This window comes from Catharus ustulatus, chromosome 6, assembly GCF_009819885.2.
Source record: "Catharus ustulatus isolate bCatUst1 chromosome 6, bCatUst1.pri.v2, whole genome shotgun sequence".
Lineage (NCBI taxonomy): Eukaryota > Metazoa > Chordata > Aves > Passeriformes > Turdidae > Catharus > Catharus ustulatus.
This window is the reverse complement of record NC_046226.1, coordinates 36,523,537-36,541,541: the sequence shown is the minus strand read 5'-3', so window position 1 is coordinate 36,541,541 and position 18,005 is coordinate 36,523,537. Positions and strand designations below refer to the sequence as shown.

The following is an 18,005-nucleotide window of genomic DNA, read 5'->3' as shown; positions in this document are numbered from 1 at the left end:
AGACAGATGCTCATGAAGTGTGTTCAGTGAGCTCAGGCCACTAGCAGGGATGCAAAGGGATGAACTGGCTGCACTACCAAGTCCTCAATGAACTCTTGAAGCGTTCATGCCACAACTGAGTGCCTTATCCCCATTAACAGCGCTATGCTCATGCTGCAGCTCACTCTCTTCTCTGGAAAAACATTTTGTGGCTGGTTGAACAGTTTTACTAATCCACTTTTTAAACTATGTATATTCCTGCTCAAGAGGAGTAAAAAGTAAGAACTTTCTTGCACATGCACCAGTGTGAGGTTAAACAAGGCTGATGGCCCATCAGGATGAAGGTGCCAGGGTACAATCCCTCCATAAATGGCTTGCTCTGGCCAAAAGCTTTAGGTGCAAAAGAGAATAATATCTGTTAAGAAATGAGATAGCTGGAAAACTTTTTAACTTGCCTAAGAGGGTGCTGGTGAGAACTTATTTTGAAGGCAGAAAGAGGATTGCTAAGTGTGGGACTTGAAAGCCCCTTTTTTCCTAGGATGCTCAGCACTGTTGCAGCCCTTTCCAGTGAAGACACAGGTGAGAGTGCTGCACTAGGAATTGCTGTGAGAGGCCACACCTGTAGAAAGCAGCACTCATCTCTGTGTACTTGTGCAGGCCTGCCTGCTGGCAGAAGGCACTTGGAATGCGGAGTCCCAGCCTTGCTCTCTGCTAGGGCCATCTCACTGAGCCCTCTTAATGTGCTGTGCAGCATGGCTGTCATTAGAACCCCTTTGTACATTCACCTGCTGAGCTGGCAAGACCCCAGGGGAAGTAGCATCTCTGATGACACAACTGTACACCTGAATGCTCTAAGCAGATCCAGGACGAAAAGATGGTTCTGGCACTCCTTTAAGAAGAAGTCTGGAAAACTTGAGTGCAGTGTGTCTTTCCTGTAAAGCCCATCCTAGTTAATAGGCCTTTACCCTCTCACAGGCTCCTGATCTGGTCAGTGCTTACTACAGATGCTGAGAGCAGGATGGTCTTGGCCAAGCCAGACTGGCTACCAGGCAGGAAGTGAAGAGGCTCCACTGGATGGTAATTGTTCTCAAATAGAGATATGGGTATCATCCAGTTACTGTGAGCTGGTACTACAACTTTGCAGCTGAGGGCCCAACTGTACGTCTGTATACTGACTTTGATTCCAAATCCCAAAGATGTGGTCTACAGCTGGGCTTATGTCCTGCTACAGGTGTGTGAGCAAGCCCACCCTTCCAGACCACTGACCAAACTGCATGTTAGCGGTGAGGACTTGGTTAGGAAACACTATGATAAATTAACAGGGACATTCAGCTTCGCTACTGGACCAGAAAAGGGGCTTTGCTCCATGTCTGCTGCTTTTTACAGGGGATGCTGGCAGGGCAGTCACACAATACCATCATCTGAAGGGGATGAAGTTCAGCATGACCCAGCAAGAAGGACTGACAGTGGGGGTGAGGAAAACAGCTGTTCCTTGAACTGTTTCCAACCATGAAGCATGGTTGCTTCCAGCCAGCTGCTTCCATGGTGGAGTAGTGGCAGTTGCAGGAACGCCAACCAAAGCTATTCCAGACAAAGCCCCAGAACACTTAGAGTGTTCAGCTTTTCAGCATCAGCTGCTTCACTATGCTGGGCCAGCCTAATTCTTGAGGCAGATGTGACCACAGCTAAAGATTAGGGGACCAAACTAGGATCAAGTTAGTACAGCCTTTTGACAGCAAATTCAGCTACAACAGACGTTCTTTAAGTTACCTGCCTGGCAGGCTTACAGCTAGATTTCAGAGGCTGAATCTTGCCTACAGTTAATCCATATTCAGCTTTTATTTACAAGAGGTCTGAGATGTATGTATGCAGCAAGATTTGCTGAACTGCTGAAGGAGGTTCACAATTAGATGAGCAAAGCAGATGCAACAGCAGCACATAATGATTCAACAGTCTGGTGACTGGTGTAAAGATACTGAAGTCACATACAGATTGGCAGCTTTGTAGACCAGGTCTGAGGAGAATATAAAGTCAGTTATAGGAGAAGTGGTAGAGATCCTGTTTGACAGCCATGAGTAAGCCAGGAACTCCTCGGCTACCCCCAAGTCTTGAAGAAAACACCACACTAGGAATGGCATCTTTGGATGATGGGTGGGGAGAAGGGATGGTTCTAAGCAGATGAGCATCTTGGAGACTCCAAATTCTGGTGTAGCAATCCTGACCAACTGGGAGGAAAGCAAAATTCAACATTACACAAAAAGGACTTTACATGGTTCTGCAAGATTATCACCACAGAAGCAGAAGGTCTATGGGGAATGAATATTTTTACACCCACAAGAGGCAAAGTGCTTATTCATACTTTACAAAACAAAAATTTTACACTGACACTACAAGAGTGGGAAAAATGCGCATTTCCTATTAGGTAATTAAAGGTCCAATAAATCAGTATTTAGAGTGCTTTTCTCTTTATCAAGCTCCTAAGCCAAAAAAAGGAGAGAAAAATTCAGCCAAATTAAAAATTCTTATTATTCCACCACTTACTGACAAATCCAAGGAAAGAAGGTCACTGTCTTTACAGTGACTTTATGAAGCTTGGCTACACTATAAGGATTTTGTTTCATCTATTGATACTTCTTCTCCCCCCAACCCAAATATAATAATAATACAAAAATCTGTGTGTAACTGGGAGTATTCAAAATGCATGAGAGGTACAGTTCACAGGGAGTCAGGCCCACAAGCCAATGCTTCACTTCAGTCCATCACTAACTACATTCTCCACTTAAGCACCAATTAAAGATATACACAGTCTTTATATAAAGTTATCACCAAATCTCCTGTTTACATGTTGTTTCCCTGAATTTTAAAACCAAGTGTTCTCTGCTCTACTCTTGAGACATACTGCAGAAAGGATAATGAGACTTTTGCAGGACACAGCTGATAAAGCTATTGAGCACCTCAAAGGATTGATTACAGCAGGTGTGCATCCGTAACATAATTTTCATAGTACATTATGGTATGTTTAAGGCTAATTTTTTTCTGAATTTTGAAGAATTATAGCTTTAGACCTTCTAACAGCTGTACCTATGAAACACCCCTCAGGCATAAGAAAATCACTACCATACACTATACAAAGAGAAGGGGGGAAAAAATCAACCCACCTGCTATAAGAAGTCCTTCCTCCTCATTTACATGCAAAGGGAGAAGAGCATATTCATTGTGGTGACCTCTGTACTGTTTCACACACTTTGTTGTTCTCAGGTCCCACAGTTTTATCTGCAAGTTGAAGGAATTGTTTGAGAGAGGATATATTAAAGCAGAGAGCACCTGAAGGTTGGATGTGTTGGAGCATGTCTAGAGGAGGGCCATGAAGATGATCAGAGGGCTAGAGGAGCTCTCCTGTGGAGACAGGCTGAGAGAATTCAGCCTGCAAAAGCAGTCTCCTCCTAAAGGAAGCTACCAGAGATCTGGAGAGGGTCAATTTATAAGGGTATGTAGGACAAGGGGGAATGGCTTTAAACTGAGAAGGGTAAGTTCACATTAAATACTAGGAAGCTCTTTAATGTGAAGGTGGTGAGTGACTACAACAGGTTGCCCAGAGAAGTTGTGGATGCCCCATCCCTGGAAGTGTTCAAGGCCAGGCTAGATGAAGTGGAAGGTGTCCCTGCCTATGACAGGGGGCTGGAACCAGATGATCTTCAAGTTCCCATCCAACCCAAATCATTCTGTGATAAAAAACAGACAAACAGGCTCTGGAAGAAGATCCATAAATGGAACTACCACCCAGTTCCATACTACGTATTAAGGGCGTCAGACATCTGCCCTTGGGAGTGGGATAAATGCTGTAAATACACCCAGATACTAAAACGAACCGAATATCCTAAACACAACAAAACCATACCTTTCCAGCCATATCTGCTGCCATCAGGTAATGTTCAGCCTCCATAAGGTGAAGAGATGTAACTGCTGAGCCATGGAAGAGACGAATTGCTTTCCAGCTCTGCCCCCTGCGGTTACGTTGGCGCACGTCGATGCTGAAAATCTCACCTGAACGGCAGCCATTGTACAGCACTGGGGTCTGGGAGAATCCCAGGGAAAGAAGTGTACTATGTAACATCTGCAAGGATCTTACAAGTTACACAGACAGTCTGTGTCATGCTTTAGTTGTCAAATTATTTTAACAGATGCATTAAGAAGCAGAATTTTCATTATACACTGCAACATTTTTCAGCCAATTCATTAGTTCCATTCAAATCTCAGGTATTTACTTTAGCTGTAAAAGTCTGCCTAGGTAAGCAGGAACTCATTCTAACATAACAGAAAAAGAGAAAATGGAATTATCATATTCCTATTTCACCATCCTAATTCTTTGTGAACAAGTCTATTAATATTTTATAGGGACTTCCTCCTCCTTGGTGGATACACTGAGTGTTATTAGAATGAGGTTATTTGCCAAAACCAAAACAATTTTACATGTAATTACTGTTCTCTTTGTACTTCCTTGTCTTTTAACCTCTGTAATCTTAAAAAAAATTGCCTGTTGCCAAAGTTTGAAATCAGATAATCTTTTTGTTGCTATTCAATTGTGTGCAAGCATCAGATCACATCAGCCCTGCTGTGGAACAGCCATTCAACAGCAGCTGTCATCACAACCTTATGTACAGCATGAGGAGTCCTGCCCCAAACAGAACAGAGCCCACCAATGAGGCAGTGCTCTGAAAAAATGGTGCCTGATTCTCCCTACCTGCGTGGCAAACTGCTGTGCCAGCACATCACTACTGGTTCCAAATGTCTGACGATGCCCTGTCACTACATTGGTCACAAGAACTCGTCGTGTCAGGCCTAAGGAAGACAGATGATGTTGGTTTAGCTGTAATTTGCACAGCAGCTGGGAGATGAATGGAAGAAGTCTTTCCCACTGAGACCGAGGGGGGTGCTAGCCTTGCAGACAGATCACCTGTGCTAAAGCAGTTGTCCGCTTGGGGATTCAGGCACCAAGCGCAGGACCAGGCAGTGGATATCTTGAAACTGCACAGCATTCCAGGTCGATCTCCTAGAAGACAGGAGCAACACATGAAATGTTCATAAAATGTTAGACAGGATGATAACTCAGAAAGGTTCTTAGGTTGCCACATTTCTTTTAACATTTCAATCTGAAGCAGAGAAAGTGTTAACAAATTAGTGTCCTTTTGGTACTCAAGAGACAGGAAACAGAAATGAAAGTTCATAACTGTAAGTGGGACACTTAGAGTTTATGTAAATAGATGATATTGAAAAACTCTGAAATTGATTCTGTAGTCAGAGGGCTGACCATGGCAGGAAAGACAAAAGTACTTATTTACTTATAGAACTAATTAAGCCATTTTTAAAAGATGAGTGGCCTAGAAATAAAAAAATATTTACTTTATAAAATACAGATTAGCCAAAGCCTAACCTGTAAGTTCTATGCCTCCTTATTAAAAAAAATAAAACAAAAAATTAATAACCCCCTAGATTTGACCCTTATTTACGTTGCCCCTGCACAGAATTTATGCCAATTAGCAGACTAGCAGACTACATCTTCAGTTTTCACTTTCTTTATGACGCATCATACATGCTATCTGTAAGGTAGCAGAGGTGACATGGACAAGAATGGATGGATAACACAGTTTTAGACAGGCTAAGTTCTACTTTTCTCCTGGCATCTACTCAGCAAGGCTCCCACAAATCACCTGCTTAGGACAGTGAAGGAAATAAAATTTGGAAATATCTAAACAGTCAATAGAACATACTAAACAAGAAGACTTTGGTGGAACTCACAGCAGCTAATTATGGTGAAGAGCTTAAAATCTTCTACAGAGCAACTGAGTATGCTGGCCTAGTAGTCATCCACCCTCAGTGACTCTTCATTCAAGTTCATGCTGACTCTATGCAATTTTTTTAAATGGTTGCATATATAGTAAAAATTTTAAAAATTAACATTAAAAAATAACAATTTTAAATTAGTCCATTACTCTCATTTATCACAAGTTTCCTCTGTATAAATTTAACTGATCATGTCTGAATGGAAGCCAGATTGGAGCACTGCACTCTTTGATTTGAAGAAGCATGGTTCTAACATAAATTAGTTAGACTTTCTTGATAAAAGTCCTGCCCCCAAGTACATTCAACAAAAAAAGATCAGCTATAGCCAGGCAAGACATAGTACTCTCCCAGTCAGTCAGATTCCCATACAACTGGAGCTGGAGCTTGTACAAGGCGCTATGGGCTGAGATATTTACCAATATTCCACCTCTGACTTATGCACTGAGCGTACCTGAGCAGCTGCTCTGGGAAGGGATTCTGCAGTGACTTGGGACAGTCCATAAGGAAATGTGAGTACTTGCTGTGTGCAGCTTCCGAGTATTAATTACAGCCCAAGCTACTAATGAAAAATCTCAAGTGTTTATTTTACAAGTGAGGTGTTCCCCTGCCAAAGTCAAGAACTGCAGCAGCTAAAAATAAACTAGAGCTTTGAATACTGCTTGTTAATTAAGTCTCAAGTTCTTTCAGCATAATTTCACTTCTTAAGCTGTTTTAGTCTTACAGGAACACAACAGTCTTACCAACTACTGAAAAAGAATGCTGAAATAATCTCATTTGTGCTCTTTTCATAACCATAATTGCTACCAAAATTTGGAGACAAAAAACCAACAAAAACACCCTACCTGGGTTAGTGCTGCTGAACAATGATGCTGGAAGCAGACTGGCACAGCCTGGTGTTTCTGCAATTCCCATGAGACACAGCTTGCTGAAGTGAGTTAAGGAAAACTGATTTCTCCCTAGAATGGAACAGGCTGCCTAATATTTATAAATGGGAAAAGCAAGATGCCCTGACACAACTACAGCTTACAACACTTTTTCTTGAGACCTTTGATGTGCTTTAGTTTACAGCTAAGCTGTGACACTTGATTTCTTTTACAGGAATGAGCTAGAAAGAACTCAAATTCCTGCTTGTGTATTTTCAGTACCAGAAAGAGAAGAGAATACTATTGTATTTTACTAGTGATAGAAAAAAGAAAAAAAGTAAGCATGGCCTACATAGATAATTCTCACTTTTTCATATTGATGACACTGCATTAATATAGATATGTTTTTCATGGAGATAAATTGGAAAAATGGGAGGCAAGGAAAACTCAATTTTGATTACATTTAAATATTTTATGAAGACTATACCAGGTAAAAATAGAATTTGAAAGCTGCATTTCAAGTTCAGTGGGGTAAATCTGTAACTCAACTAGGGGAAAGCACAAACCCACCAAAGCGATCCCAAACCCATCCCCAGCTGTGTGCAGGCCTGATGAGCTCCTGCTCCTGATGGGTCTGTCTGGAATTGCCTGGCTTTTTACACTGGCCATTCCATACTTTCCTATGTAAATTATTTTGGCACTTTAATAGCACACCTGTTGTCTGCCATCTCCTATGTCAAAATGCAATTTTTCCCCCCCACTTTTCTGGGCTGTGCACTGTTCATTACTGCTTCCTCTACTGTATCATCAACCTTCCTCTTCTTTGAGTCAGACCTGCAGAACATGCTCTGAAAATTGCAGGTGATGCTACTGAATTGCTCCCATTCTCCTCTCCTCCCAGCCAAAATGGAGATGGTTATAAATACAAACGAACCATCCCACTTTGAAAGAGGTTCACTTCAGAAAAAGGTTGTTGCCTTAATCCTCTGCTCCTCTTCTTTTGCCTCAGCCAATTTCCAAACATCAAATCATTTTGGGTATGGCATTTACATACACAATTAATGAAGTGGGAATTCTCCATGGCAGAAAACATGGTCTTTCATTTACCATTAACATGGGAACAATTCTACATTTATCTGTAACAGAACCATACATCTGCCTCAGTAATTCCAACATATTTAGATTTTCATTACTTCGGCTGTTTTCCAGAAAACTTATCTTCTGGGGGACCTACAGGAGAGGTATTCCTTGAAGTTAGTTTTTCTGTGAAGCATGATGCCAACTTGTGAAACCTGAATGACAATTTTGCTTTTTGTTAAAGGATATAAAACATGAGAATCTGGATGCGTCAGTGATGCCCAGCACACAGAGTTCACCTTCAGAGAGAAGACATACTATTTTTGTGATCTGTTATTCAATTAAGGAAAGATTATTTCCATGCAAAAATGACATAGAATTAGACACTGGGCACAACTCCTCAGCCCACTAAACAATCCAGCAATGGGGCACAAGCATTTCAGCTTCACACTTGCAACAACAGAACAGCACTGAGAAGTCTGAAGCAAACACAGACTAAGGCACCAAGCACATCCTATTACTCAAGAGACCATCCCTGAAAGAACCTGAGCATGAAGAGATCATGAAAACCCGTTCTAAATATGCCTTGTATTTAAAGGAGGATAAACACTGTTTAAGGGTAAAATTTAAGGATAAACACAGTTTCCCAAAATTATTTTTAAGAAAGAAGCACGCAAATCTTGGTACTTTTGGTAGCCAAACATCAGTTTTGCCAGCCGCAGTCCAAGTCTAAAGTACTCATTAGCCTTGGAAGCTGGTACTTCTACATAGTCTTCCATCCAATTGTAGTATAACATTCCTGACAACTATCACTGGTTCTGAGCACTTTCAGGAGAGGTTTATTGTGGTTCTATGTTTACCCAAGCTTCACATTTCTAGATTCTTTCATTCTCCTCCTAGCCCCTTCCCCAACCCTCATGGCACTTCCACCTGAGCCTCCCAAGAACAGTGTTCAGAGAATGCAACCACCAAAGGAAGGAGGAACAGAAAGTAGTACTTTGCGGTTTGTGAAGTAGAGGTTGTCATACATCTCCACAGTGAGAGACTCCTTCCCCAAACCGCTGAGGTTGATGATACCATATTTACATCCTCCATGCTCTACATCATTCACAGTGAATATTCGTTCACAAGCAACATCTGCCTGTAAAATAAAAGCTTACCGGTCACACTGGAAACTTACAGGAAAAACAGCTTGGGGGAGTTGCATTAGGTCTAAAATAAAACAACACATTAATTCTGATCTCTTTAACACCATCTGCTTTCCATTCACCTCTAAAATCAGTGGGCAACTCCTTTTAAATGCATGCACAGAAAAAAACAGGGATAAATAAAGGATTCAGTCCTTGGCTAACAATAAATGATCTTTCCAATGTTAACAATTCTATACACTTACACTGTTTCTGAGTCCCTTCTGGCTTCAGCTACCTATGCAGTGCTCTGTTTACAAGGCCAGGAGCTGGTCCTGGAGAGCTTCCTATATGGTCTATGAAAGATCATGAAATGTAAAGGGATTACTGATGTTTACTTAGATCCTTTGAATCACAGGTTTTGCCACTCCCAAAATTCTCCTCTCTCATTTTTTTCTTCTTTCTCTTGATTCTCTTCACTCCTCCTCCCAGCCCCACAATAATGATCCACTCAATTCCTATTTAATTCCAAAAGAATATGTTGATCAGATAAAAAAAACCAAAAACAAAACAAAAACAACCCACCAAAAATGCTTTCGTATCCAACCTGTTTTATAATTTTCCTCTGTAGGAAAGAAACAGCCTCTCCCTACCTATTTAAAGTTACTGAGCATAGATTTTAAGAACTGATAGAGCAGGAATAACACATCTTTTAAAGCTACATTTGACCTGTGTGATTTGATTACAAGAGCCTGAATTTTCACTGAAGACAGGTTCTCTTTATCTTAAAGACTTATCATTTCTCATAACATACCACAATGATTTTAAAATTGTTGGTTCCAGCAACCGAGGAATCTGGACTGTGAATTTCTATCTTCCTCCTCTGCATGCAGTTCACTTTTAGTTCATGGACTAGCCTGTGAAAGCAGGTAGGAGGGTGAGGGCGTTGAAGAGAGGAGAATTCAGGTAAGCCTAAATTTAATACATATGAAGAGAATTCTGGCCATATAGAACTGTTTCTCAATCACCAAAGAGAAAATGCCTGAATAACTAGCATGCTGAAATTTACCTTGCATAACCCATGAACATGTGCATCTTCCACATTCACGAAATCTCCTCCCACTATTTTGAACCCCAGCATATCTTTAGTAGTCAGAAAAGGAATACAGCAAGTCACTAACTTAACTTGCCTTCTGCTGTTCTAATGGGTGGTAAGGGAATGGTCATGTCCGTTGAAAGGCACTTATCCTAAAAAAGCTGTGCTATACTTATAAAGTACAATGTGGCAAAACAGCATATACATATACACACATAAAGTGAACTTTCTTTTAAGAAAAATTGGTAAACAACTTCCTCATTTGAATTCTCATCATTTTAGTAATCTGATTATTACAGAATATAACCTTTTTTCTGACTATCAGTAATATGTTCCTCCTCATCCCCATGGAACAGTAAGAAATGCAAGAAAACCTGACAGTAACAGTTACACGAACAGCAGAACTTGGTACTGCAAACTGAAAATAAATCAAATCATTGTACCTGCAATAACTTGTAGAGCTGAGCAAACCCAGCTGCCTTTTCTGTAACAGCATAGATGAGTTCAGTCCAGCCCTTGTTGTTTTCTGGAAGAGAGGAACATGGAACTGGACTCAGTTATTTACTTGTTTAAGATTCAAACACAGCTGTGGGTCTTTGATGTTTGGGATGTTTAGCTAATTTCTTCCTTTAGCCTACACACATAAAAATTTTAAGAATGTATAAAACACATTCCAGCACCATCTCCCTGATCTACTACATTAAGTAGACAAGAATGTACTCCTGGTGAGATGTGGAGTGCTGTGAATACAGATATGAAACCCCAACAGCCATTGTTTTTACTCTACATAATCATCAATACCACCTGGAGGTGTAAAGTCACCTTCTGGTTTCATTACAACACCTCAAATTCTTATGCAACAAAATTAGTACTGTTGTACTAAACTGCTTTTCCATTCCATTTCCATTCCCCCCACAGCCCTGGGGTTCGAACTAGATAATCTTTAAGGTCCTTTCCAAACCAAGTCATTCTATGATTCTATTCCATGATCCACAAATTTTTCACAATTTCACAATAAACACCTTCTGAGGAGACCAAGGGATAGAGTATTTAGCAGAATTATAGAATAAGAAATCTTTTTGATAATGCTCACTGAAGACTGAAGAGCTGGTTGGAGAACTTCATTGTGTAAGAAAAAAAGAACACTGTTCACTTCTTCCAAATGAGAACGTATAAGCTGAGCTGTTATTTGTAAAGTTATAAGACATGTTTTTCAGAAAATGAAAAAGGATCCTTGTTAGATATTTTACCCACATTACAAATATGTGGCATCAGCAATAATTTCACTGTAAGACTTTATGAACAAAGCACACAGACTTTCCAGACCTAAACACAAGACCTGCCTTGATTTCAGCTGTCCAAAAAAGTTATTAAAGAAAAAGCTGTTTCCACCAACTTTGATTAGATTGCGTCTTCAAGATCCAGTTATATGATAAAAAAAATTATCAAAAATGTCAAAAACTTTAAATCAAGACCCCACTTTGCCAATTCAAGGCAGGAATTTGAAGCCTGGCATTCAATGTCCTAACTCAAGTTAGTACAAGCTAACTGTTGGACAACTGCAATTCTAAGCACAGTTCCTGTGTCTTTATAGATTTTTTGTTTGCAATGACTTGACTTCATTCCTGTGTGGAACAGACAAACCAAAGTCTTCAAGGACTTTATTCTTACCAGAATAAGAAATTGAATTGTCAGAACTTCAAGACTTTAGTTTATAATTGCAGTCTTTTTCAAAACATACCCGATTCTGTTTTTCTTCCTCTTCTAAGAGTCTTAGTCTTTTGCACTCCATCGCCTTGTGCTGAATGCTGTCCTTGGTGAGTGGGTTGTGGTTATTATGTCCAGGCAGTAGGCGAAAATAGCGGTTCTTTTCTGGGTCATAATAAAATCCTGGCAGTTCTTCAGCGTGGGGAGACATGGGAGAGAAAAAGTGGCAAAATCAGATGGATAACTAAGTTTGTTTATTGCTCCTTGATATTCCATGTCTTCATGTGAATGTCAGAGTTGCAAGACCTAAAGCTCCAGCTCCCAACAGGTCCCAAGCGTAAGACACACACATGGAACAGAGGAGTCACTTACAGGAGAAGAAAAGAGGTTATTGATAGTGTTCAAATGCACTGCTCTTACACAGGCACAAAAAGGATGCCACCACTGACCAAGAGGAAATTCACACCAATCAGAAAAGCACAAAAGAAAGGGTTTGTTGCAGAACAAAAATGATATTTCTTCATAAATAAATCACGAGGGGACATTTTTAGTTAGAAGACTTGGTCGTACAGCAAAAAATATGACAATGAGGTATCAAATAAATCCAAATAAAGTGATTCACCTCCCAGAACAAGACACTTTTTCTTCAGCACATAGGAGAAATTTAGGTAAAATCAAGAGTACATCTGGCTCCTTCCAAAGATAAATTGGGATGAGAAACACTCAATTTTAGTGCTTCACTGTCTGTGTGAATGCAAAGGGAGACAAGTAAAATACTTCGATAGATTTAAAATGCTTTGACAGATTTGTCTCAAGACAAAGAAATTTATTCAGAGGCAATTGTAAACATTTAATTTCAAGAGTGTTTTTTTAAAATTTTATGTACTACCAGAAATTTCATTTTAAGTATCCTCTTTTTGCAGCTGCTTACCATTCAGCTCCTTGTCTGCATCTTTTAGGTTTCAGTTAGCCATAAGTGAGCAAGACTTATTCAGATCAGTGAAAATAAAATGCTAGTCAATGAATCGCTAAAGTTTATAGAAGCACACTACACTTAGTATACACTATCTAAATACACAAGAATAAATGTCTTGCAGGAGACATCTCCTAACATGCTCACAACACAAAACAGTGATATACAAAAACCATCTCTTTAAACTCTGTGTTGTTTCAGGACTAGCATTGTTTAATGAGTCAGGAAACCAGAAGGTAAACAGGACATCTTTCTCAACAGCACTGCTACTTCATTGTTTGTTGTAAATGAACAAGTATTTAGCCAGAGTGTATTTATTACACACTACAAAGTACACTGAAGGCATAAAGAGAGACACATCTCACAAGAGACACACCACAAAGTGGTGGATTGTTGTGCCTTTCAAAAGGCTGAGTAAAAGAACACATGCTGTAATTTTTTATATGCTCTCTTATTTTATTTGCTTCCTTCGTAGTTAATTTTCTTCCTAAGGCATCATTTGTGGAGGGAGAAACAGAATTGCATTTTTTTTTCAATTTATATCAGCTTGGCTAAGCACACAAGCTTTCAAACATAAGAAGCATTTGTGGGCCTGAAAGTGATTTGGCTCTGTTCTCTAGTTCCTTACTTACTACATCTTTTTGTATCACCTGATGTTACTTTTCTCCACAAACTTTACAATTTGTATTGTTCCTGTCACACCAGATTATTAATGCAGCTACTACTACTGTTTTCATACAGCCAGCATATAGGAACTGACTTGTCATCTATATTACCTGGTGCTACAGAGTTCTGTGTTGAACTGGACGAAGAAGGATCTTCATTGCTGCTGGGACCTGCGTTCACTGGGGTCTGTGGTTCTTCCTGTTCAAGGCTAAAAAAATAGCATTGCCTTCAAGATAGACTCACAACTGCCCCACACATCTTTCCCACAAAGAATCTAGAAAGCAGATTGTTACTGACATAAATGGAGCACCATTCTGCAGTGCTCTGATAGCACATTCTGCATATCACTATAAATTATGCTATGAAAATCAAATAGTGAAAAATATTCAGCTTAAACATTTCTCAAGAAATGACACCAGCATCCTAAAAGCCTAAAATTACTTGCTAATACATTAGAGGTGGCTGTTGATTCTGCAAGTGTCTCTTTTTTTAGCAAAAGATTAACTGGGCAATTGTACATTAAACAAACAGCCCACTTCTGAAAGCAAAGCCTTCACAACACAAAGCTGTAGGTAAAACACTGAAGTCAGGTCAAAAATATTTTGCCATTCTCTCCATAACAAGAATTCCACTGATGAGGTTTAGAAACATGCAGAATATACAAAAGTTTAATGAAAATGCCAAGAAAAGCCTCTGATTTTCTAATAGACATTACAGGGGTTAACTGCAGCTTTCCTCTTTTAGAACTAATATACATGAGCACATTTAGAACTGATGAGCAAAATTCCACTGGGATGTTTTCTGAATCACCTGTACAATTCTCACTTTTTAAGATACGTCTTGTTATATGCGATCTTAAAAGCAGTAGGTGGAGATGTTTTGCAAGAGTCATAATTTATTGAAAAGAAAATGACAAACTCTATTTCTAATACCAGCTCTACTGTGGTTTGATTACACAACTTTGAAAATAGTTAAATGACATAACAGGTACACATCGGGAAAAACACCCCAGATTCAACCCAAGCACTTAATTTTAAAGCTCTGTAAGAGAATCCTTTTGATTCTGCTCACTGAAGTAGTGCCCATTTGCATTTCTAAGTTTTCTTACACAAGTACAACTAGTGTGGTAATTACAGTAATTTCACGAATACAAGCCGCACCAATTTGACTAAGATTTTGCTCCTAAACCGGAAATGCGGCTAATAATCAGGAGCGGCTAATACAACCTCAGAAGTGCCTGCCAGAGTGCTGAGCCGAGCAGCTGCAAAGTCGGCATTTTGCGATTGTTACAAATCGCTACTTTGTTGCACCGCGGGTGGAGCCTGGCTCCGTGTAGGCAGAACGGGGGGCGGGGAGAGAGGCGGGAGAGCTCTCTTTCCTCCTCTGCCACAGCGCAGGGGAGAGACGGGGGGTGGGGGGGCCCGGCGCCGCCATTGCTGCAGCTCGGGGAGGAGAGGGGGGACCCGGGCCGCCCCTACCGCGGCCCGGGGAGGAGAGGGGGGACCCGGGCCGCCCCTACCGCGGCCCGGGGAGGGGGGGGAAGCCGGCGCCGCCATTGCTGCGGCCCAGGGAGGGGGGGGGGGAAGCCGGCGCCGCCATTGCTGCGGCCCGGGGAGGGGGGGGGAAGCGCGCGCCGCCATTGCTGTGGCCCGGGGAGCCGACGGGAGCCCCGCGCAGCCATTGCCGCGGCTCGGGGAGCCGACGGGGTGCTTTGTCCCCGCCCGCCGCCGCCGCGGCAGGAGCGGGGAAACTCCGTCCCTGCCCGCCGCCGGCGCCACGGGCGCGGGAAACCTCCCTCCCCGCCCGCCGCCGCTGCCGTAGGAGCAGGGGAAGCTCCGTCCCTGCCTGCCACCGCAGGGCAGCGCCGACCCGGGGTGACCGAGCCCAGGGGCAGCGGCGGCCGGCCCCGAGCTGCAGCACCGTGCTGGACCACCTGGCCCCGTCAGCGGCCCCTAGCGGGCCGAACCTGCACAGCCTTAGCTCAGCCAGTAAACCCCGCCCTCCCGCCGTTCTGTTAATAATTGCACGCGGGTCCTCGCTGCGAACGACAGAGCGGCTTATATTCGTGTGCGGCTTATCTATGGACAAAAACCGAAATATTTGCCAACACCCAGAGATGCGGCTTATAGTCAGTGCGGCTTGTATTCGTGAATTTACTGTAATATGTGTGTCTCTTTTCCAAAAAGGAGTTTTTTTTTTTAAAAAAAAAGGTTAGCATATTAAAGCAAAACATTAGCCTCTTTCAGTCCTGCAAGACTAAAGGAAAGGAACACTAAGGAAAGAACAGAGGAATGAAAAAAATAACCATAAAACCAGTGCAAACATAGGCAAGTGTAAGTTCTAAAATATAAAATGTGTTTTCTGAAAGGATCCGTTTTCAAGGCAGGGGATTATTCCTGAGACCTTGTTTCATTTTCATCATCTGCTAAATGTGGTATTATTACCACATTACCTACCATGCTTTCAAACATTCAGGAAGATCATTTAATCACAGATTTTACACCAGTAGACTCAGAAGCTTAAAATAAACAGGCAAGTAGAATGAAGTAATTGTATTTTTCTTCCCTGAACTGTCTTTGCATGTTGATGAAGGGTTTATGGATAATGCACAGCTGAAAGGATTGCCTCATGGAACTGCATCTCAGTCTAACATCAGTGTACAGTTGTGAACACACAGTAAACTTCCAGAATTCAGTGCAATTCCACTCCCCGTAGGGATGACAGATACACCAGAAGTACTGTCTGCTAGATCTCCAGGTGGCAGCCCTCTCAGTTCCAGAGAGTCACGGCTCTGCACATTCAGTGGGGCACAGGACGCGGCGGCTCAGCCCGCGCTGAGCCCGTACTTGCCTTTGGGCGCGGCTGTTGTGACTGGCTCTCCTGTGCCGGGGCGGCTGGTGGCTGCGCTTGTGGCTGCTCCATCCACGCCTCTCCTTGCCTCGACGGTAGTTTCTCCGCATTTCTACTCTTAAAGCAAACATACACGCATATCTCACCCTCACGGCCCAGTACACAAGACAAGTCTCTTAATGCGGCCTCTTTTCAAACAGTTTCAACCTCTAACAACCAGGCCCACCGACCGCCCGCAGCACAGCCGCTCCCCTACGCCTGTCGACTTCCCCGCTAGTCCCGAACCAGCTCCGCGGCTCACCCCGCAGCGCTGAAGCCCGAACCCCGGAGGCAGAAAGGCAGCGACGACCGAACACCCCCCGGCGCCTTCCCGGGCCCGTCCGTCCCTCACCGCGCCGGGCCCGCGCCGGCCCCGCCGCGTCCGCGCTACAGCCAGCGCCCCGCCCACGCCCCCAGGGGCGCCCCTCACTGGCGCTCAGCTGCGGCCGCCGCTTGACGGACAGCTATCTCGTCCAACCGCAGGAGGCCGGGCCGGCGCGTGCGCCGCGCGGGGGCGGGCCGCGCCCGGGGCCGGGATGAGGGCGGGCGGATGGCGCGGGTGCGGCGCTGAGGGCATGGGGGGTGTGGGCTAAAAGGGGGTTCCTTGCGCGGTAGGGGAGCCACGCGGGGCGGAAGGGGTCGCTTAGCACGGTAGGGAAGCAACGCAGGGCAGAGGCAGCCTGGGGTTTGCTGGGAGGTGGCGCGCGCTGAGGGGACAGCTGAGGCTCTTCCTTGACTTATGTCGCTACTTCCCTCACAGCTGTCCTTTGACTGTGGGCAGGTAGAAGCTGTTACAACCGCTCTGAATTTATCAAGCATTAAAAAAGATAATGTGTTGAAAGTGACTCTCCCGGCTGAGGCCCCTTGGTGCTTAATTTTGTCGAATTTTGAGCCCTCTGCTGGTGGGGGGTATTGAGGCACAAGGTGGGCGCAAAGCTCGGGCGGCAGCGATCAGTAACAGCTTCTGGGCTGCTCCCAGCGCCAGAAAGGTGTGCAGGGAGCTGCTGTCTCCTTGCAGTCAGAGTAATAAACCTCTTCTCTTCTTCATCGTTTTAAAGGTGTCCTTCAGTGGTTTTTGTCCGATGGCATTCCTGTTCCTGCTTGTTTAGCATCTAGGGCTTTAAAATGTTATAACCAGAATTGTAAAAAATTTGTTCGTTTAATGACTGATTAAGGTTAAAATAAACAAAAGCTATATTTAAAAAACTGTGGAAAAATAGGGGTTTAGCCTTTTTGTTTTCAAAATGATGAGAGGTTTTTTGGTTGCTTTAACAACTTAAATAAGAAATGTCAGTACTGGGGAAATAGGCAATAGGGTTTTGCTACTTTCAATAATTAGACTTTGCACAAGTTTGTTGTCTTACTTGGCAGGAGAGTAGTTTTTAGGAGATTGTATTTTTTGCTTCTCTCTTGCATGATCTATGTTTTAAGTTCAAAATGCATAAAATTAAAATAGCCTTGGAAATTATTCCCTTAAGGGTACAAACACCTGGAGAAATCACCTGTGGCTTGCATATACAGTTTCTTTCAACTGTTTCTATTTTCTGCTTCTTTCTGTGAGCACTGTTTCTTTGTCTTTACAAGGCAGAGCACCAGCATGGTCTGGTTCTAAGGCGTGTTTTGTTGCCTAGGTCTGTTTCTCATAGTGCTTTAGTGATAGTGATCTTTATCTTTCACAAGACAATTTTGAATTTTAATACAGTACCCGGAGAAAAGTGCCTATAGAATGTGAACTGCTGCTTAAACTGTCACTGGTGTTGACTGCATTCAAAGTGAATGGTTTGTAT

At 42.7% G+C, this 18,005-nt stretch overlaps 1 protein-coding gene across 3 annotated transcripts; it reads right to left on the bottom strand.

Moving 5' to 3' along the window:
- Window positions 1-1,794: 1,794 nt before the first annotated feature.
- Window positions 1,795-16,597, bottom strand: DCAF4 (DDB1 and CUL4 associated factor 4). Of its 3 annotated transcripts, none has more exons than XM_033063689.2 (14): window positions 16,481-16,597; window positions 16,180-16,296; window positions 13,440-13,537; window positions 11,725-11,882; window positions 10,427-10,509; window positions 9,702-9,804; window positions 8,758-8,901; window positions 8,010-8,059; window positions 6,663-6,742; window positions 4,934-5,029; window positions 4,721-4,818; window positions 3,878-4,054; window positions 3,138-3,252; window positions 1,795-2,204 (listed from the first exon to the last, which is right to left on the bottom strand). In XM_033063689.2, exons 2-14 carry the CDS (start codon window positions 16,287-16,289, stop codon window positions 2,011-2,013), a joined length of 1,506 nt encoding a protein of 501 aa, XP_032919580.1. In that variant the 5' UTR covers window positions 16,290-16,296; window positions 16,481-16,597; the 3' UTR covers window positions 1,795-2,010. The 3 variants fall into 3 exon arrangements, with proteins under 3 accessions (XP_032919580.1, XP_032919581.1, XP_032919579.1); XM_033063690.2 differs by having other exon boundaries at window positions 16,180-16,291; XM_033063688.2 differs by lacking the exon at window positions 16,481-16,597 and having other exon boundaries at window positions 16,180-16,325.
- Between the last annotated feature and the right edge of the window lie 1,408 nt (window positions 16,598-18,005).